A 22252-nucleotide genomic window follows, 5' to 3' on the forward strand; every position below is an offset into this window, starting at 1 on the left:
CTTTGGACCGCTTCTGGCCTGTCTCTATCCTTCCTGAGATAAGGGCTTCAGAAATGAACAAACTACTCCAGGTGAGGCCTCACCAAGGACCTGTACAAGGGCATTATCACCTCCTTTTTCTTACTGGTTATTCCTCTGTCTATGCAGCTCAGCATGCTTCTGAATAAAGATACACACTCTACACCACACCCAGACACACAGGCCATACACCACAATGGTAAAGGCTGGAAATGTTTCAAAATGTTTTAGGAGCTGAGAAAAACTCCATCTCACCCTGCTAATTTTTTTTTTTTTTTTTTTTTTTACTATTTACACTGTTTTCTGTTGTTCTTAGTTTGTTCATGTTTTTTTTATTTTTTCATGTATTGATTTGCTTAACCTTTTAATACTTTTTGTCTTTATTCTCTCTCACCCACCTCCTCTCTCTCTCTCCCCTCCATTTCCTCATTCTCTCTGGCTCTTTGCCCATTCCCCTCCCTGACCTCACCACTTATTTTCCCTCAGCAGGCAATAGCTGTGATCGCTTACTCTCTGGTTAGGGATGCAACAGCAGCAGGAACTCCTCCCAGACTGAGGCCTGAGGGTGGCAGGTCTTCCTGGGGTGTGGAACATCGTAGTCGCTGGTCCCATGTCCAGTTCCTCCACAGAGTAAGCAGCTCCCCACTTGGGCCCACCACAGCAAAAGAGGCTCCTCTCTCCAGCCCACCGAGACACATGGCTCAGCCATGCCATGCTTACAGTCATGTCCTCTGGATCTTGCAGTACCTTCATGGCATCAAGACTTGACTGCGTAGCCATTTTGTTTCTTTCCTGATTGGGCAGCCAGTGGGTCCCTCTTCAGCATTGTTCAAGCCCCTCCTGCCATAAAAGATGATACAGTTGACTTTTTTCATATAAGCTATTTCCTTGGGTCTGCAGTTTCCTTCTATTCCTTTAGACTTCCAGCTCAATTAAGACCTTCCTCTACATTGATGCACAGTCATTTAAAATGATACTGAATACATCAACAATATTTTTTGTTTTGTGTTATTTCTAATCTGAAATGAGGTAAAACACAACGTTTGGTTTCCTTTTGTATTTTAGAATGTGCTAAAACACAGAAATGGAAGAAAATGAGAAAAAAAAAAAAGTAAATGGGAAAAAAATGAAAAGTTTTTTCCATGCACCCTCCAACCTCTGCTGAGGCTGTGGAGCCCTGACCCTTCAATTTGGAACTACCCATTGGTTTTCCTTGCTTTTAAAAAATGTTCCTAATTGTTCTCCCCACTTCCATATAGCCCAGCCATCTTAGCAACAGCCCTCCACCAGGGTTGACAGATGCAGATGTGCATCCTGAGTCTGGCCATTAGGTGTCATTGTTGCATAATAACTGGGATTTCCTCTCCACAACATCCCGAGCTGACTGGAGGAACAGAAGGTGGGGCTGAGAAGTAGATCCAGAAGGTATCTTGCAGTGCTTCCACTGAACTGCTGGACCAGCCCCGAAACAGGTTTTTAAATTGCTTTGGGAAGCAGGCACTTGCAGTGATCGGCAGTCGGCAATGCTGCTAAATATATTCTCTGAATACTGGTCTGTGGATAAGATGAAGTGCCACAATGCCACCTTGGTAAAAGTCCCTCCAGCAAAATAGCTGTGCACTGAAGACATGAAACATATAGAAACACAGAGGACGGGGAGGCTGAATTCTCAAATCTGCAGCATAAACCTATAGGTAAATAGCTGCTGAAAGAGGTCAATGTAGATAAACAGTGTTCACAAAGAGTTGGGCATGGAGGCTGCGTATTATCCCAAAATGCTTAAATAACAAGTAGTTTACATATGGCAAGGCACAGAGTAATAATATATGGCAAAGTAGATGGCATTCAAATATCTTTATTTATTTAGGAAGTGCTGCAAACTTGACATATCAAACTCTCTTTCTTCTATATTGTTGTGCATTTGATGTTTTCAGCACCCCAAGGTTTTTAAGAACATAAGAAATTGCCATGCTGGGTCAGACCAAGGGTCCATCAAGCCCAGCATCCTGTTTCCAACAGAGGCCAAACCAGGCCACAAGAACCTGGCAATTATCCAAACACTAAGAAGATCCCATGCTACTGATGCAATTAATAGCAGTTTCTATTCCCTAAGTAAACTTGATTAATAGCCGTTAATGGACTTCTCCTCCAAGAACTTATCCAAACCTTTTTTGAACCCAGCTACACTAAATGCACTAACCACATCCTCTGGCAACAAATTCCAGAGCTTAATTGTGCATTGAGTGAAAAAGAATTTTCTCTGATTAGTCTTAAATGTGCTACTTGCTAACTTCTCAAGTTATAACTCTTTTTTTTCTCCAGTTTTCTCTTGCCCCTTCTTTCTGAACTAAACCAATAACTACATTTCACTACCTCCCTTCTCAATTTTTTGTTAGCAATCTTTTCAGTCACATCATCCATCTGTTGATCACTCAGCCTCAGGACGGGTCTTTGACCCAAAGTTGGGATGAGTTTTCTGAGTTCGGGACATTTTGCCTTTGTCTCACCCTGTATTTAATTTGCCATAACACCTTTCTAAAGAGTATTGCACTCTCTTGAAGTGTACACAGTTTTCTTCTATTGTCTTTCTTTTTTTTGTATATTATACACAGCTCTTCTTTTATGACACTTTATTATAACCTGAATTTTATTAATTGATTTTGTTTGAATTACTTCTGAGCTGTTTAGATTGCGTCATATATTTATTTCTGGTTTTTTTACGTATTACTTAGTTTTTGACAAGTCCTGATGTTGTGTTTTTATACCTTTTGCTGTGTCTTGATGCTTTCATGTTGTGTTTTATGTCTCCTGCATCTCTCCTTGAGCTACTTGGGAAGCAGGTAATAAACCTATTAAAAAATGAAATATTAAGAGGTCAATTTGGAAAAATCTGCATAAGGCATCAAATGTGTTACTGGGGCCTACGGAGATTTGTGTGGAAGCCTCACAGTTTATAAAATACGCATATTTTTCTCCTAAAAGTATGTGTGTAAGTTTCAGTAAGCATTCAGATTTGAAAGACAAGGAAACGCATTCTTTCTATTTTGTGACACCGCGTGTGTAATAGTTGTATCGTGTGCGCATAATAACACAGCATTAAACGTGGAGTCAGGTATTTGCTGACGTATGCACACATACTCGGCTTCTGAAAATCCTTACTTGTGCACGTGCTCGGAATCACCAGTTCACCCAGACCTCCCGCACTTCACCCAGACCCCCCACCCAAAAACTACAGACAAAAGACAAGTCCAATTTCACATCTGTGACTGAATTAGCAGGTGTAAATGCATATGGAGAGATTTGGTAATGTATGCATATATGCCTAATTACAAAATAGCAATCTGTGTGCATACATCCACACTTGGCCTGGGAGCACCCTGAAACGGCCCCATTTTTCCCCCTTTCACATTTACACGTGACATTGCAAGTATGTGCGTCCTCATGAGGTTTCTAAAATGGCATCCACCCTGTTACACACTACTGACATGAGTACATGCTGATTTTTACATGTGGAAACTCACCCCTAAATGAACACCTCTTGTACATGGATTCATTTTGGTATGTTTTGTTAGTTTGCTGCTAGTCTGTGTTTTTAACCTGTATCGATGCATTCTGGTTTGCTCACGTATAGTATCTTATCTCAGATCTTTGTGTGTACGCATTAATTTTTCATCTATAAATCTGTAAATGCTCTTTCTTCATCACATTGTAGAAAAAACAAAGATGTGGCATGTCTTGCATGTTGCACCACTTTGTTAATCATGAATATGATAATAATAATAATAATGAAGTCTTGAGAAATTTCTAGGCTTGACTTTAGTTTCACCATTCTCAATGCTGGAGGGGGCTCTGCCTCTCTCTCAGTGGTTAGATCTGAGACAATCCCTCCCACAATCAGCTCCAGCACTTCCCTCTGTGTCTAAGGGCTCAGCCCTGCTCTCCCTATTTATTGACTGCACGGCATTCACGGTGCATCTTTCCTCTGATCTCATTTGGGTTGAGCTGGGCTTGCAGTGAGGCATCTCCGCTGAGAGGTAATCCTCATCTCCCCTGCAGATGCTTTTATTTATTTTTTCCGTGCAGGTTGTTTATCTTCCAGGAAGTCTTCAGTCCAGACCAAGTAAACTCTCCACCGAGTTTCTGAGGGGCGTGCTTGGATTGCAGAAGCACAGGACGCACATGTATCCTACCAGCATGTTAACTATTGATTGTTCCTATAGACCTGCTAGACATATGCCGCGCTGTACAGACATGTGATTTTATTATGTACATTATATTGTAAACCATTTTGATTACATTTTAGTATAAAAAACAGTATATAAAACATTTTAAATAAAATAAATAAATATGTAAGGGACAGTCCCTGCTCCACAGAATTCACAGAGTAGAAAAGACAGTTTGCAATTTTTCTCTTCTTTTCTTACTCTTTTATTTTAATCATTCTGTACAGTACTTTGGCAATACATTAAAATTGTGATGCTAATAAAGTTATCAAAATCTTAATTAAACATTTTTAAATGTTTCAAATCATCAGGTGAAGAGAACCAGTGTTTAAGGTTGAAAAGCAACCTTACAAAGATGTCTTTTTGGGCGGGATATGAATACGATCAGAGATGGAGCATGATGCACACTTTTTAAATGACACTGCTCAAATATTTTTTGCTACTGCCCATTGTTCCCTCAATTTTTTTTTAAAGACTGCTTGGTGCAAAAATGTCCTTCTTGTGCTACTTTTATTTATTTAAAATATTTCTAGTCCACCTATCTGCCATTTTTATAAGCCAAGTTCAAATTTGTGCACTACAAGCCAGTATAATGCAAATAATATCAGGATTTTTTGTGTACACTATGTTTTGATGTGTGCACAGAGCTCACGACCTGTGAGTGCATGCACACGTGCACAGCATAGAGGGAACAGTGCTAATGACTTGTTTAATTAACAGTGTCTCTGGATTCTTTATTCAACAGATCATGACAGCACAGCACTGGAAAGCTTAATGTAGTGTCAGTGTATAGTGTTCACTGGGGAGTTGAATAACTGGAGAATATACAGCTTAGAAAGACACCCTGCTCACCTCTAAGGTTGTCTGAGTGGAAATCTCCCATCCCCCACATGGGTGTATAGAACTATAATGTCTCAGTCATTAAGGGGTTGGCACCTGCAATCAAGAGAAAGAAAGTTATGTGCTACTACTGTTCTCAAACAGGCATCTGAGGGGTCTGGGGATACCTGCAAGAATATCCCAAGTTATGGAGAAACATAAGTTTTCATAGTGTTCAGTCAGCAGTTAATCATCATGTGTCAGCTTTTATTTTTCTCTGATACTGTCTTATTAGCACCACAGAAAAAAGAAAACAGGTGCCCGGCACTGAAGGCTGGACAGATCCTGCACCACTTTTAGCTTCAGAGTTAACTGTTATAAATGTCAGTGTTTAGATAAAATTGTAAATTATTACTGGTGAGCACCAGTAATAACTTATGTTCCTGTAAGGTTATCACAGTCATATCCCACAGTATTTCTGAAAAAGTGTCCCTTAAAGAACAGTAAGCAAACCACTAAACAAGAGGTTTTTTTAGGTTTTTTTTAAGCAACTGGAAATGTTTGTTTTAAATGGATCTTGTCAAACTGAAGGACACTTCAGACATTTCTAACCCTTTTTTTTTCTGAATTTACTTAGGAAAATGAATTCAGCTTTTCCACTGAAGTGGTTTTCTGGCATAGCCATACTGCTATGCCTCTCTTTTCACCAAGTCAAGCCACAGGTAAGACAAACACATTTGATATTCTTACACCCGAAGCAGGAGAGAAAATTACACTGCTTAGCTGCTGGGGTATATACATTAAAAGGAGATAAAAACAGATTGAGAAGAGAATATTAAATGTAGTCACAAGCCTTGCATGAAATCCTGCTTTGAAGATGGCTAAAGGCCAGATTTTGAATGGCCCGCGTGCAGCGTGCATTTTAAAAGGGGCTCGGCTGCACACTGGTTACGCGCACAAGAGCCAGGACTCAGCAGAGGGGCGGGGCTAGAGGCGCCCGGTACAGCGGCCATTTCCTCCTGTGCTGGGGGATAGGGTGCCTGCGCACACAACTTGCTCCTGCTTCTTTGCAGGAGCAAAAAGTAAGTTAAAAAAATGGGGGGTGGGGGCTAGGATAGGTCTAGGGGCCGGGTAGGATAGGGGAAAGGGAAGGGAGGTTAGGGGAGGGGGGGGAAGGGAAGGGAAGTTCCCTCCCAGTCCATTCCTTAATTGGAGCATACTGGGAGGGAACTGGGGAAGCCCGACGATGCGCTGCCATGCTAAGTCGCGAAATTATACCCCCCCTTGCGCGCGCCGACTGTGGTTTTATAACATGCGCGCGCATGTTATAATATTGCACGTCCTTTTTTAAAATCTACCCCCTGTTTATGGGTCATTTGTAAATTAAGCAAAGTGGTCATTGTAAATTATAGTTAATTGCACTGTGGTAGAAGATTGAATGTCATGTTCCTGGTTTTTTATAATTAATTTAACTTGCATAACTATCTTTTTTTGGGAGGGGCGAGTGCAAGGGTTACAGCAGATACTGTTCTAATAGCTTCTGAATCTGATTATTTCTAAAGTAAAATATGTCTCTTCTTTTGACAGGGTACAGATTCTCAGCCAGTGGCTAAAGGTAAAGACATCTCAGAACTGTATGTGTATGAGCTATTACGTCATCTGGAATTTATATGTTTCAAAAATCATAATTAGCTTCAAGGGAGAGTCATGAAAACTGGTGGCATATCATCTGCTTTTATGGCAACTATTTGTAGAGGTTACTGGCCACTTTAATGAGCTTTGGATTATACAATTCAATACTGGTGCAAAATGTACTGTGTGAGAAGTGAGAGGCAGACCTGGAGTTACAGAAGGTAGGAGCCTTAAAGCAGGCTTCCAAAAATGCTCTGTGCAATCCAATCTTAGTCTACCTTCCCGAAGCTCAGTGTGAAACGCAGCATTTTTCATGCGGCGATTTAAGTAATTTCTATTGATGCAATAATATTGTCAATTTTAGATTTTGCATTTCTCTTTGGGGTCCAAGGATAATATATACACACTCCCCGTTGGATGGATTTCTGTTTCCAACCAATTACTAGTTGTACTGGAAAACACATACAGTAGAATGATTACAGGCCCAATGTGCACTCTGGCTGGTTCAGGCTTTGCTTACATTTCTAGTGCACACACGGTAAACTTTACTGGCTTCAGCAAATCCAAGGGAGTTTCCTCTTGGCACAAATTAAAGCTTTTTGCACATCAGGATTAAGTAGAGAAAGATAGACCTTCTCCATGTTTCCCACTGTTTAACAGCACAAAATAATGCAAAGCATCTAGAATACTACAAAATTGAGTCAAGGTGTCTATCTACATGGTTGTTAACGAGGAGTCTACAGTCACATCCATTCTTTACTACCTTATGCATTAAGAAAATACACACTGTCAGTTATAGAAGTATAATAAAATGCAGAGCTGATAAATACATGAATCTGTGTGCGTTTCTGGTGTCTTTGCTACACAACTTTTCAGGACTCGTCGTGGAATCCAAGAAGATCCTGGCAAGGATATCTTTTGGAGGGCATCCACATATACCAGGGGTCACAATCTCCAATCCTTGAGAGCCACAAACAGGTCTGGTTTTCAGGACATCCACAATGAATAGACATGAAATACATTTGCATACAATGCTTTCCTTGCATGCAAATGTATCTCATGAGATATTGATTGTGGATATCCAGAAAACCAGACCTGTTTGCAACTGTCGAGGACTGGTGTTGGCCACCCTTGACATATACACATGGATGTGCGCATGGCCCAGAACGAAGACTCAGTTAGTTCTGCGTGGAACTTCTTGTTTATTTTACGTGGTTGTTCTGTTGCAGTCCACATAGAGTTGGTGATAGTGAGGACTAGGAATTTAAAAAATAAATAACTAAGAGCCTGGTCTATGGCCTGATTTGTCATAGGAACTACATATAGTCCAGTGTTAATTTAAAAATAATTAATGCTGAAGCTTGGATGCTTAAGAATATTGTCTACAACATTGGTTCTCAGTTCAGTCCTCAGGACATAGTCACATTTTGAGGATATCCACAATGAATATGCATGAGATAGATCCATATATAATTGTAGCAGTGCATGCAAATCTATCTCATGCATATTCATTGTGGATATCCTGAAAATAGCGCTGGCTGGTTGTGTCCTGAGGACTGGGTTGAAAACCACTGGTCTAGGGGTAATACACCACATCTGTAACACCCAAAACCTGTGTTTTTGTTTAATATAGGAATTATACAAAAAAAGGGAAATACATCTGTACTCTGTAAAGAGTTGACCTATTGCCTATTCTTTTTTTTTTTTTTTTTTTTTTTTTTTAAAGGTGAGGATTGTTCTGACATCTGGAAGAAGAGGCCAGGGTCTGCCAGTGGATTATACTGGATAAAACCAGCAGGGGCACCACAGGTTTTCAGGGTAGGTCTATAGATCATTTTTTCATTAATTAAAAAATGTATTGAAACTTTGTAGGACACAGAGACTAACCTCTATCAACAAAAAAGGAAACTCTTTTTTGCAGCATTAATGATCCAAATAGTTAGGCATAGGCAACTCCAGTCCTGGAGTGCTAAAAACAGGTCTGGTTTTGAATACGCATGAGATAGATTTGCATGTACTGTCTACAATTTTATACAGATCTAGCTCATGCATATTCATTGTGGATATCCTGAAAACCTGACTGGCTAGGTGTGTCCCACGGACTGAGATGAGAACCTCCAATGTAAAGAGATGAGTACTAGGATGAGTAACGCAAGAGGGTCATTTTTCAAAGCACGATGGGCTGTGATAACTACCGCAACATGATGTTAAAATGTAAATGAGGGAAAGGGGAGGAGTTTGGACGGGTTTAGTAAAATGAGGGGCCGGTACCACTGTGGGCGATAATGTTTCGCACATTAATCTCCCACAGTAGCACCGGAAATACCCTCACCTTTTCTACTGGTGCAACGGGGGCGAAAGTGTTCAGCGTGGCCGCAAACGTGGCCTGCGGTACCGCACCGCTGCGATGAGGTCGGCTGCGCATTTTCACCCCGCCCCTTTTTTGGCCACAGGTGATCATTTCTAAATCTAGGCCTAAATGAGCTGCAGTCTCCAGCAGTAAATCATTTTTATGGCGCCCCATGCACAGGTTTTCTGTGAGATGAGAAAACGTAGAGGCTGGACAGTCATACAGAGACACAATGGTGCAGACTCCCTGGGCTTTAACAAAGGTTGGGAAGAATATAAACAAGGATTTGGAAACCATGCAGGTAGGTAAAGGGTCTGATTTGGGGTTTTATTCCTGCATCTCACACATATCACTCACACACACAGATCTGCATAGAGAGGAAGGAGACAAAATGAAGCTTTCCATGAGACAGATGTGACTTCACTACACCAGGGTTTCCCAAACTTGTCTTGGTGGCTCAAACATCAGTTGGATTTTTAAAGATATCCATCGTGAAGATGCATAAGATCAATTTGCATGCATTGGAAACCCAGTATATGCAAATGCACCTCATGCATACTCATGGTGGATGTCCTGAAAACCTGACTGACTGGGCTCATCATGACACTTTTGGGAAGCCCTGTGGTCCTCCCACATTGCCAACAGCCTGAGTAAGACCTTCAGAAACCATTGCTGTAATCAAGGAACCTACTGACTCTTTTTCCTAGTTCTCCTTACATTGGCTCTTTCAGTCCTTTCTTCTTGCTCCAGTCTTTTGTATTGGGATAAACAGTCCCCTTTAAATGTAAACCTTGGGCATTAGCAATCAGAACTATTTCAGAGCATGAGGAACCACATGGCAATCCACAAGCCCAACTCAGATTCATCTTAAGTAACTGTTTTCATTACTTTTTTGTGATACCAAACGTATCCTTACATTATGCATTTTTAAGGACAGTTAAGGTTTGCTAGCAGATTTGCTGACCAAGAGATGCCAAAATCACTGAGAGCTCTCCTGTCTGGTCATAGCATGAGTGAAGTACTGCATTTTATTGCTTGGCTTTCCAAACACAAACTCAAGGCGATTTACAAATTTAGTTCCATTTGGTAGATCCCTGCAACTGAGAGCTTACAATCTAACTGGGCGATTTACTAAGCCATGATATTTTATCACAGGAGGTTCCAAATATTTCGGTGGGTATCTCCGTGATATAGAGCCCCACCCTTAAAATTATCACAGCAATGCAATTTTTTTTATCACGGCACAAACGCATGACAAACGTCGCACCGTGCTATGGGCCTAATTGCGATATGATGGCCCACCTCGGCCAGGGATGCCATTGCTTAAATGGCCTGAGGCCCCAAAATCCCCCCATCAAAATTAGCTAAAACTACCCCAGCATCTTTGGAAACCTCCACCGCCTTCCGAGGTGGCTCTGGCCCCATAAGAAAAGAAATTAGGTAAACCACATGGCAATGGCCTGTTCTTTTCCCCAACCCCATCCCCTCTGTTCAGAAAAGTGTCCCTCACCCTTCCCTCTCTATCCAAATAATGAAATATTCCTGGGGAGTCGAATGGTCCACCCCAATTTAAAAAAAAAGGACCCTGGTGGTCTGAGGGGCAGACGGAACCCCACTCCCACCCTGCCTGTACCTCTCATTTAAATAACTGGTGGCCAGTGGAGGCCCAGAGCGCCCCTTAGTGCCAGGCCGGTCAACATCATTTTTAAAATGGCAGCAACCTGACTTTGCACATCTCATGGCACTGGGCAAAATCCAGGGACCGGACTTAGGCCACCTAGTGTTTTAGAGATATCCTCGTCATTCACGATGTGCCTACAACACTTCAAAATGAACTAATAGATAACTTCCTTTTTTTTAGTTATTCACCAGTATGTAAAAGCCATGAACGGAAAAGACTCATTATCAGCATTACATTAGTGCATCTATTCACAGAAATAAGATAGTAAAGTGAAAAGCTGAGTTAACAGAGAATATTTATTAACATCTAATTTAGAGAGCACGATATTCCAGACATGCAAATCTTCTGCACTCCAGCACTGCACCATTGTCCGTGTCCTTGAATGATCTTTATGAAATCATTTCTACTCTCTTTAAGGTGAACACTGGCTGGGTCTGGACCCCATTTATTACCTGACAAACCAGGCAGGCAAGACAGCTCAGCTATTAGTGAGCCTGGAAGATTTCAGCAATGCTAAAGCCTATGCAAAATATGCATCCTTCAAAGTCAGCAATGAAGAAAATGGCTATCAGCTATCATTAGGTGCATACTCTGGTACTGCAGGTGAGTATTCAATGAAATCTTTTATATACTGGCAGAGCAGAAATGGAGTGTGGCATGGCAGAATTCCACCCTTGTGTAAGGTTTATCCTAAGTCTTGTGCTAATCTTCCAAGAAGAAAGCAAACCATGGCCAAAATGATGCAGACACCAAAACAGACATAGATAAACAGGCTGAAGTTCAAATTTTAACAGCTGCTTCTCAAAGACAAGGTGGTGGCCTCTGTCAGGCCAGGTTAAGAGGTCTGTGCGTACCGGGGTCCTTGCTCACTGCAGCACTTCACGGTGGCACACACTGTTTCTAACCAGGGACTTTGTGATTTAAGCCTCAAATGTCCTGGCTGTCCACCACTAAGTTATAAGAGCAGGGTCGCTACAGTGAGCTCATATCCTTCCCCTTTTCACTCTTCCCTGCACTGTGCCAGCTTCCCACCTATAGGAAAAATATTATTTCTGACACATAGAATGTAAAAAGCTACACACAGGATACAGGCTAAGATCTGATGCCTTGAAGCTGGCTTTCTTCTTTGGTACAGTAGAGTAGGTCACAAGCACAATGACAACTTGGCTAAAAGCTCTTTCAGTTAGCCTGGTGTTGGTAAGAACAATTTACACATCACAGGGATCTAATGTTGAAGTTCTCCTTGTATAGTTCTGAGAGCAGCGTAAAATGGAGAAGATGCTACATGCATGGAAGGAATGATAATGTAGAGGCGCAAATCCACGTAGTGCTTGAAACCAGTTTCATGGCAAGTCAGAATGGCTCTGCTGTTTCCCTTCACAATTCATTAATGACTAGCCTCACGTTAACTAACACTGGGATATCAAAGACCCAAGAAGGCCAGCTCCCATGCTCTCTCTATCCCTCTTCATCAGATGGATGCACCTTTTGATTGAAATGATCATTTTCCCATTATCTCCCTCCTAAATGTTCCCATCTCTGATGCATTTTAATGGGAGATTTAAGACTTGGAATGAAGCTTATTTAACACAGAGCTTGCAGATTGTAATTATGCCACAAAACTGCAGCGGCAAAAGAGTGTATTACCCACCTTCTATACCACTTCAGCTCAAAAAACTACAGCAGGAGCTTTTTTCTTCTCTCAGAGGAACCGTTGGAACAAAGTATTCATTAAATGAATGCCAATGATTATTTTTCTATAATTATCTTTCTGATTATTTAAACTGATTTCACAATTTCCCAGTCCCTTATCTCAGAATTAATACTTGTAGCTTTCTTCCATGAGAGGGGTCCATTTTCTGCAGAAATCTTCCCTATGAAGATTCTTCTGGCTGCTCTACTTTTAGTAGGCCATTGGTCCATCTGAAAGGAAAGTGCTGGAAGCCACTTAGATTTTCACTGGCCTCTGGTAATACAGGGCTGCTGCCTCCCTTGGGGGTCTGTGTGGGGCCAGGAATTCTGCACAGACCCTGAAGAGAGTAACAGCCGCCATCTGAGCAAGCTTTATACCAGGGGCAACTCCAGGCCTTGAATGCCACAAGCCAGCCAGGTTTTCAGGATATCCACAATGAATCCGTATTTACATGCAATGAATGCAGCGAATGCAAATGCATCTCATAAATATTCAATGTGGATATCTTGGAAACCTGACTGGCTTGAGGTGCTTGACGGCTGGTGTTGCCCGCTACTATCTTAATTTTATTTTTATTTATTTGATAGTTTTTATATACCGACATTCATTGGAGTATATCACATCGGTTTACATTAGAACCGTGAGAATGAGTAGGACACAGGAATCTTACTTTTGATACATTGTAACATTGCAAAAACATATATAACATAACGTACAGGCCAGGGACGCGCACTGTTAACCCGCGATTGGATGCACATTTTCGACACGCTAGCTTTACCCCTTATTCGAAAACGCACGTCCAACCCCCCCGAACCTAATAGCGACCGCAACATGCAAATGCATGTTGATGGCCCTATTAGTTATTCCCGCGTGATTCAGAAAGCAAAATGTGCAGCCAAGCCGCACATTTTACTTTCAGAAATTAGCGCCTACCCAAAAGTTAGGCGTTAATTTCTCCGGGCATCGGGAAAGTGCACAGAAAAGCATTTTTTTTACTGTTTTTCTGTGCACCCTCCGACTTAATATCATGGCGATATTAAGTCGGAGGTCCCAAAAGTTAAAAAAAGTTTTAAAAAAAAAATTGAAATTGACCAGTGACTCGCGGGTTGAAAACCTGACGCTCAATTTTGCTGGCGTCCGGTTTCCGAAGCCGTGGCTGTCAGCGGGTTTGAGAACCGACGCTGGCAAAATTGAGCGTCGGCTCCTGTCCAAAAAGAGGCGCTAGGGACACGCTAATGTCCCTAGCTCCTGTTTTTGCCGCGGGCCATCATTGGAATACAGAATCACGTGCATAGGAGAGTGGCCTCTGTGCGCGCCAGGAGAGTGGGCGTTTGCCCGCTCTCCCGCGACTTTTACTGTATCGGCCCGCTAATGAGCCTTATCAGTGCACTATAACATAAAAGACATTGAACTTAAGATTGAGGTTTCTTAGAAGGGATACATGGTATCTTGAAAGGAGGAAAAGAATGTGGTGACATTGATGCTTCGGCATATAGTAGCATTGGAGAAACTCTAAAAATACAGTCTATAGGGGGTTACACTAGTAAAGATATCACATGCATATTCAGTAGGGATAGCCATAAATCTTGACCAATTTGTGGCCTTCCAGGTTTGCAGTTTGGCAGCTCTGGGTTAGGATAGGCAACTCTGGTCTTTGAGTGCTACTTGGTGGCCAGATTTCAAGATATCAACACTGAATATTTATGAAATGCATTTACATGCACAATCTCTATTGTATAAAAATACATCTCCTGCAATTTCAGTGTGGATATCCTGAAAACCTGATCAAGCTTGTGGCACTTCAGGATTAAAAATGCCTGTTTATTTGATTTGATTTATATTCCATTTTCAGCACTTCAAAGCAGATTACATTCAGATTCAGTAGGTATTTTTCTAGCTCCAGAGGGTTTACAATCTACCTAGGTCATTTATCAAATTGTGTTAGGGCCTTATCACCAGGGTTAGGGCCTTAACACCTGCGATAATGCATTGTGAGATAGGTATGCAAAATTTAAAACTGTAGTCAAAGGGGAGGAGTTTGGGCAGAGTTTATGAAATGAGGGGTGTTAATATTGCGTGCGATAGCGTAACACACGCTATTGCACGATTTAATGCCAAACGTAACTACACCATTTTTCATTGGCATTATGCCCAAAATGGGATTTCCGATAAAAATCGCAATTCCGGTTTCAGGCAGGAGAGGGGAAATGAGGAGGGGAGATGAGAGAGAGAGCCTTTGGGGAGGCACACATATTAGTCAACTTTTTATACAACTGATTTGATGAAACTTTTACACAAAGATGAGAGTACAATGTACAAATCTCATCTTTGTTTATGTCATCACTCCAAATCGCATACAATTTTCACTTATATCGACTATGCTGTTTGTACCTATGACTGTGCATGTAAAACTGCCCCCCCCCCCAACCTAGGCCACCAACAAAACCTCACCCCAAGTTGCTAGTTGCCCCTCTTACAATGGTATAAATAGTTTACTTATATAGGAGCCTTATAGCCTCTCTCCCTCTCGCTCCTAGCAACAGCAGCAGCCCAAAAAATGGTATGAGCCTGTCTGGGCACTTAAAATACCTGTGGGATGCCCCCCTCCCCTTGTTTTTTATTTTTTTAAATCACAGGTGCTATTTTTCAGAGACCTAGATTCATCAGTTTGCTAACTTTGTATCTGAGACAATGGAGGGTAAAGTGACTTGCCCAAGGTCACAAAGAGTGGCAGTGGGATCTGAACGCTGGTTTTCCTCTTTCATCGTCTGCTGCTCTAACCACTCAGCTACTCCTCCACTCCTAGGCCTCTCTCAAAGATTAGATTGAGAGCCCACTGTTTTAGGCCTGCCCGCTGGCTCCATGTTAACAAGGCAGGCTGAGTCAGTCCTGGTATTTACCCCATTGTAGCTGCGCTCTTGTAATCCTGATTGCCTTAGAAAAATCTGAATTAGAAATCCATAAAATAACTGAGTGAAGCCAGAGGGCATGCAGCCAGTTGATAAATGCTACAGTCCTTACGGTGACTTTCCATCACCATACGAGAGTTGTATTTTTAAAAAGACAAAGGCTTTGATGGTGTTTATGCTACTCCAGGGTTAGAGAAGGTTACCACAGAGATTCCAGGAGGAGTCTGATTATAGTACGATGGGCTGGTCACAAGGCTTATAAATAAATCCATATATTCAATAGCAGGCCTCATGCAGAGGAATAACTCCACTCCAGTCAGTGCTGCTTTTCGGCCGGGTCGCTCACCTGGAACGTGTTTGAACTACGGAAAATTGCTTCCTCCCCTCGCCCCTGCAGCCAAAGTGGTAGAATCAGGCCGCTGGACCCCTGACCCCAGCAATGGCTTTTTCATCACGATGACCAATGAGAAAGTGGTTTAGAAAACGAAATAGCTCCAATAACAGGGAACACTGTAAAGGTTGGTTTGGCATGGGTCATCTACCTGGACAGTGAGTTTTGCAGATGTTAATTATCAAGTTACCCCTGAGGAAGAAATAGATTTTGAAACGGGCCAGGTTCCTGCTCATGTCACATGGTGGATTCTACTCTGCTAAGCGCAGTAATTTTATTTGCATTAAAAAAAAAAACAATAAAAATTTTTTGATTGGATTTTGTGACAAAGAGGAAGTGATGATTCATTTCAGGCACCTTTACTTCACAGGTTTATACCAAGGCCGAGTCTGAACTGTTCCGCTTATCATTTCATTTATTTTTAAATTAAGGTTGAAGCAGGCAGTTGTTTAGTACAGCACAGTGTTTATTATTGTGTGGATGATTTCTGTTTCTCTTTGATTGGGAGAGGATTTTTATCAGTATTCTCACTTTTGATGGTTTTTGCATGAGGTGGGTTACTCATCTTTTCCCTGCACAGCTGAATTGCGCACACACTACTTCAGTTACAGGGCTCTTTGTGGGAGGCGGTGTTATCATAGGCACATGGTAAGGTTTTGTCTTTGTGTGCAGGATCCATGCGTGACCTGCACCGTTTCCAAACTAGTTTGGAGTCACCACCTCTGGGCTTTCCTTTGTGAATATTTAAAGCATTTCCTAGCAGCTCCTCCCTCAATCCTGAAACACGACTGACCAAAGTGTTGGCTTTGTTCACAGGAGACGCATTCCGAGGAGAGGACGATGGCGAGGACCTCAGGAGCCAGGACGGCAGCAAGTTCAGCACCATTGATAGGGACAATGATGGTTGCGACCCCTGCAGAGTGGGCGATATCCTTTTCTTGAGCTGCAGCGAGCATCGAACACACTCTGGCTGGTGGTTCAGCAGCTGTGGCATGGCAGATCTGAATGGGGACTGGCATTCCGAGGATCACTACAGGGGCTGGGCCTCTGGAGTGCACTGGGTAACCTGGAAATTCTTCGAATCACTGAAATCCAGTGTCCTCAAAATAAAAACAGCTTAATCCTCCAGACAATAAAGTTCCCACTGGGAAGGGATGGAAAGGAAGGTAATGGCCACAGGTAGCACCAATTGTTATATCAATAGATGTTAGGAAACCTGAAACTGCATTGTATGGCCTTCTCCAGTGAGATACACACAGAAAAACCACACAATAAAAATACTGCAGACTCTAATCATGTGGATTTTTATTCTCTTATTCTCCCATAATCTGTTAGTGGTCTCCCCCAGGTCATGCTGATGACTCTTTGCAGCCCCAGGACTGGAGGGGCACCATCGGCACCACAGGTTGGAGGACATAAGTCACCACCATGGCAGTAGCCACCTTTCCGCCATCCCTGGACCTCTGTGCACTGGTTTCACACAATCATAGGCATGCAGTAGAAGGCACTGCCCTCCAGACTCTTTAATGTGTTCCTGCCCTGTGTGTGCAGAATAAAGTTATTCTGCTGATTGGGCTGCAGTTTTGCCAAGTCCTTTCAGGAGTATACGAGTGCAGTTCAGGCTGTTCCGCATAAGAACATAAGAAATTGCTATACTGGGTCAGACCAAGGGTCCATCAAGCCCAGCATCCTGTTTCCAACAGTGGCCAATCCAAGTCACAAGTACCTGGCAACTACCCAAAAACTAAGTATATTGCACCCTACTGATACCAGTAATAGCACTGGACCTCTCCTCCAAGAACTTATCTAAACCATTTTTAAACCTAACTACACTAACCACATCCCCTGGCAACAAATTCCAGAGTTTAATTTTGCATTGAGTGAAAAAGAACTTTCGCCGATTGGTTTTAAATGTGCTACATGCTAACTTCATGGAGTGCCCCCTAGTCCTTCTATTATCCGAAAGAGTAAATACCAATTCCCATTTACTAGGGATGTGAATCGTTTTTTGACGATTTAAAATATCGTTCGATATATTTTAAATCGTCAAAAATCGTTAGGGCCACAATACAATACCAATTCCCCCGATTTATCGTCAAAAAATCGTAAATCGGGGGAAGGGGGAGGGCAGGAAAACCGGCACACTAAAACCCCCTAAAACCCACCCCCGACCCTTTAAATTAAATCCCCCACCCTCCCGAACCCCCCCAAATGCATTAAATTACCTGGGAGTCCTCCGTAGCGGCGGTCCGTAGCTAAATCGGGGGAAGGGGGAGAGCACGAAAACCGGCACATTAGATCATGAGGTCTTCAGCCGGCGCCATTTTTCAAAATGGCCGCCGCAAAATGGCGGCGGCCATAGACGAAAACGATTTGACACAAGAGGTCGTTCCGGACCCCCACTGGACTTTTGGCAAGTCTTGTGGGGGGGTCAGGAGGCCCCCCCAAGCTGGCCAAAAGTTCCTGGGGGTCCAGCGGTGGTCAAGGAGCGATTTCCTGCCGCGAATCGTTTTCCGTACGGAAAATGGCGCCGGCAGGAGATCGACTGCAGGAGGTCGTTCAGCGAGGTCCGGAAATCTCGCGAGGGTTCCGGACCTCGCTGAACGACCTCCTGCAGTCGATCTCCTGCCGGCGCCATTTTCCGTACGGAAAACGATTCGCGGCAGGAAATCGCTCCTTGACCCCCGCTGGACCCCCAGGAACTTTTGGCCAGCTTGGGGGGGCCTCCTGACCCCCACAAGACTTGCCAAAAGTCCAGCGGGGGTCCGGAACGACCTCTTGCGTCGAATCATTTTCGTCTATGGCCGCCGCCATTTTGAAAAATGGCGCCAGCTGAAGACCTCACGATCTAGTGTGCCGGTTTTCGTGCTCTCCCCCTTCCCCCGATTTAGCCACGGACCGCCGCTATGGCGGACTCCCAGGTAATTTAATGCATTTGGGTGGGGGATTTAATTTAAAGGGTCGGGGGTGGGTTTTAGGGGGTTTTAGTGTGCCGGCTCATGATTTTAACGATTATGACGATACTTTACACACACAAACGGCAACAATACGATTCCCTCCCCCTCCCAGCCGAAATCGATCGTTAAGACGATCGAGGACACGATTCACATCTCTACCATTTACCCCTTCTAGACGTCTCATGATTTTAAACACCTCTATCATATCCCCCCTCAGCCATCTCTTCTCCAAGCTGACTAGTCTTAACCTCTTTACTCTTTCCTCATAGGGGAGCAGATCCATCCCCTTTATCATTTTGGTCGCCCTTCTCTGTACCGTCTCCATCGCAACTATATGTTTCTTGAGATGGGCGACCAGAATTGTACACGGTATTCAAGGTGCGGTCTCACCATGGAGTAGAGATGTGATTTGGCCTTCGTTATTGGCCCGCCACACGAAATTTCGTTTTCCTGCAGTTCAGGCTGATTTTTTTTGGCTGCCCGGAAACCCTCCCCCCAAACCCACCCCAACCCTTCAAATTTAATTAATTACAACCCCATGCCATTTTTTTAAGATAGCGCCGGCCGTCCATTGCTCCTACCATGTGACAGGAGCCGACCTATGGCACCAGTAGCCCCTGTCACATGGTAAGGGCAAAGAGCTGTAGGTATGCACTGTCTTTCTGACACCTCTTAGTGCTGTATTCCTGTATACCAGTGTTAGATACAGAATGCAAAGGACTCTGCCTACATGCTGGAATGCAGCCAGCCAACATCCCAGACCCATTAGCTGATTGGTCTAATACATTCTCAAATGAAATGCACTGCACTAATCTAGAATCAACACTTGGCATATACTCTGATTGATCAGTGTGAAAGGTATAAAAGATTATCCACATTACTGGAACTTTGGGGTGGCTGGGTGATTGTACAGTTGTATGGACCTGTCGCCCCCCAGAACAAACTATTTCCTCGTGCTTTGTTCTGTTCCTTGTCCCTATCCCTTTGTCTCTGTCTTTCCCTAATAAAGTCTCAAGTTACCTATTGCAGCTGTACTTTCTTTAGAATAAACAGAGCCACTAGTGCCATTTTGATTAGTGGCAGCCGACGGCCTGAGAGGAGGAGATCGCTCCCGGGACCCCCGCTGGACCACCAGGGACTTTTGGCAAGTCTTGGGGGGGGGGGGGGGTCAGGATGGTAGGGGGTTGCAATTAATTAAATTTGAAAGGTTAGGGTGGGTTTGCAGGGGGGGGGGGGTTAATGTGCCCTTTCTCCCCCCCCCCAAAAAAAAAACCAATAGGAAAAACCACATGAAATTTTGTGGGTTTTCCTTTCCTTTTGTCAGCCCCCCCAAAATGCAACAAAATAGGAAATATCATATTTATTTCCTATTTCGTTGCAAATGAATGCACATCCCTACCATGGAGCGATACAGAGGCATTAATGGCATCCTCCGTTTTATTTACCATTCCCTTCCTAATAATTCCTAACATTCTGTTTGCTTTTTTGACTGCCATAAAACACTGAGCCACTGATTTCAAAGTATTATCCAGAAAGAAGAAGCACTACGGGAGAAATTACTTACCTGATAATTTCATTTGCCTTAGTGTAGAGAGATGGATTCAGGACCACTGGCTTATGCTCCCCTGCCAGCAGATGGAGATGGTGTCAGATTTCAAAGCTGATGTCACCCTAGATACACCCCTGCGGTGAGCTCAGCCCTTCAGTATTCTCTTCGAAAGCCACTGTGATCATACTATTGAAAAAACTTGATTTAAAATATGATTAAAAACAGATAACCATAACAATCATTGAACCCCAATAAGAAAATAGATGCCCTAATCTAGGGCTTGGACAATGGTTTACCTGTAATCTCTTGGAAAAGAAACCCCCTCCACGGGCGAATTCTTGGCACCGGTCTTGGGCAGCCGTGAGTGGGATGCTGAGTCCATCTGTCTACACTAAGGAAAACAAAATTATCAGGTAAGTAAATTCTTCATTTCCTAGCATGTAGCCAGATGGACTCAAGACCATTGGGATGTACAAAAGCTACTCCTGATCAGGGTGGGAGGCTGCCTGCGGACCGGTTAACACTGCCCTTGCAAAGGCTGAATCCTCTCGGGCCTGTACATCCAGGCAATAGCACCTGGTGAAGGTGTGCAAGGAAGACCACTTTGCCACTCAGTCTAGCTTCCACCCTTGAGACCACCTGAGCCTTAGTAGAATGAGCTTGAACCTGAGAAGGTAATGGCTTTCCTGCCTCCACATAGGCTCCCGAGACCACCCCCTTAATCCAGCAAGCTATGGTAGCCCACGAAGCTGGTTTTCCCGCACCAAAAGTCTGATTCAAGTGACGGAGGAGGCAGTATTCTTCCACATCCTTGTGCTTATCTAAGGTTGGCAATGAAATGGAGTGATTCAAATGAAACTCCAAGACTACCTTGGGCAAGAAGGATGGAACAGGCCGAAGCTTTAATGCTCCTGGAATCATCTGTCCCACCACGACAATGCCTGTAGTTCAGAGATGCGACATGCCTAGCACATAGGCACCAGGAACACTGTTTTCAAGATTAATAAAGGCAAGGAAAGACTGTGCAGTGGCCAAAAAGAAGCCCTGCCAAAAATTGTAATACTAGAATAAGATTCCACATGTGCGCATGTTATAAATTGGGGGTCGGCGCGAGCAAGAGGGTGCACAATTGTGCACCCTGTGTGTGCCAATGCCTGCAGCCTTCACCCATTCGCTCCCAGGCCGCTCAGATTTCGGAATGGCCTGAGGGAACTTCTGAACCTCCTACTCTATCCTTCCCACCCCCTAGCCCTATTCTAACCCCCACCCTGACCTTTAGGCAGGCACAAGTTGTGCCTGCTGGCAGCCTGCCACCTCACAATCCTCCAACACAGCGGCAAATGGCCCTGCCCCCCTTTGCCCCTTTTTTGAAGGCCCGGCACTTAAACGCATCCTGGCCCTTAGTGTTACACATACTGTGGTTACCAAGCCCCGTTTGTAATGATCGGTCCCAATGTGTAAAATTCTTTTTAAAGATTTTCAGGTCGATCCAGTAAAGTGTGCTCCGTCGGAGCGCACTGTCAGCCTGCTCTGGACGCGTGTTTTCCCTTATCCCTTATTCAGTAAGGGGAGGAAAACATGCGGCCCACCCGCGGCACCTAATAGCGCCCTCAACATGCAAATGCATGTTGATGGCCCTATTAGGTATTCCCGAGCGATCCAGTAAGTAAAATGTGCAGCCAAGCCGCACATTTTACTCTAAGAAATTAGCGCCTACCCAAAAGTTAGGCGTTAATTTCTCCGGGCATCGGGAAAGTGCACAGAAAAGCATTTTTTTACTGTTTTTCTGTGCACCCTCCGACTTAATATCATGGCGATATTAAGTCGGAGGTCCCAAAAGTTAAAAAAAGTTTTAAAAAAAAAATTGAAATTGACCAGTGACTCGCGGGTTGAAAACCTGACGCTCAATTTTGCTGGCGTCCGGTTTCCGAAGCCGTGGCTGTCAGCGGGTTTGAGAACCGACGCTGGCAAAATTGAGCGTCGGCTCCTGTCCAAAAAGAGGCGCTAGGGACACGCTAATGTCCCTAGCT

At 43.5% G+C, this 22252-nt stretch overlaps 1 protein-coding gene and 1 long non-coding RNA gene across 2 annotated transcripts; one reads left to right on the forward strand and one right to left on the reverse strand.

Annotated features, from left to right (window-relative positions):
* Window positions 1-448: 448 nt before the first annotated feature.
* Window positions 449-20615, reverse strand: LOC115099419. Its single transcript, XR_003858770.1, has 4 exons — window positions 20519-20615; window positions 5094-5177; window positions 2784-2867; window positions 449-858 (listed from the first exon to the last, which is right to left on the reverse strand). It is a non-coding gene; the product is annotated as an uncharacterized LOC115099419 (long non-coding RNA).
* LOC115099418 (fibrinogen-like protein 1) lies at window positions 3976-17009 on the forward strand. Its single transcript, XM_029617052.1, has 7 exons — window positions 3976-4052; window positions 5698-5782; window positions 6648-6675; window positions 8419-8510; window positions 9223-9343; window positions 11141-11326; window positions 16533-17009. Exons 2-7 carry the CDS (start codon window positions 5702-5704, stop codon window positions 16835-16837), a joined length of 813 nt encoding a protein of 270 aa, XP_029472912.1. The 5' UTR covers window positions 3976-4052; window positions 5698-5701; the 3' UTR covers window positions 16838-17009.
* Window positions 20616-22252: the final 1637 nt, after the last annotated feature.

This window comes from Rhinatrema bivittatum, chromosome 9 (genome assembly GCF_901001135.1).
Source record: "Rhinatrema bivittatum chromosome 9, aRhiBiv1.1, whole genome shotgun sequence".
NCBI classification, from domain to species: Eukaryota; Metazoa; Chordata; class Amphibia; order Gymnophiona; family Rhinatrematidae; genus Rhinatrema; species Rhinatrema bivittatum.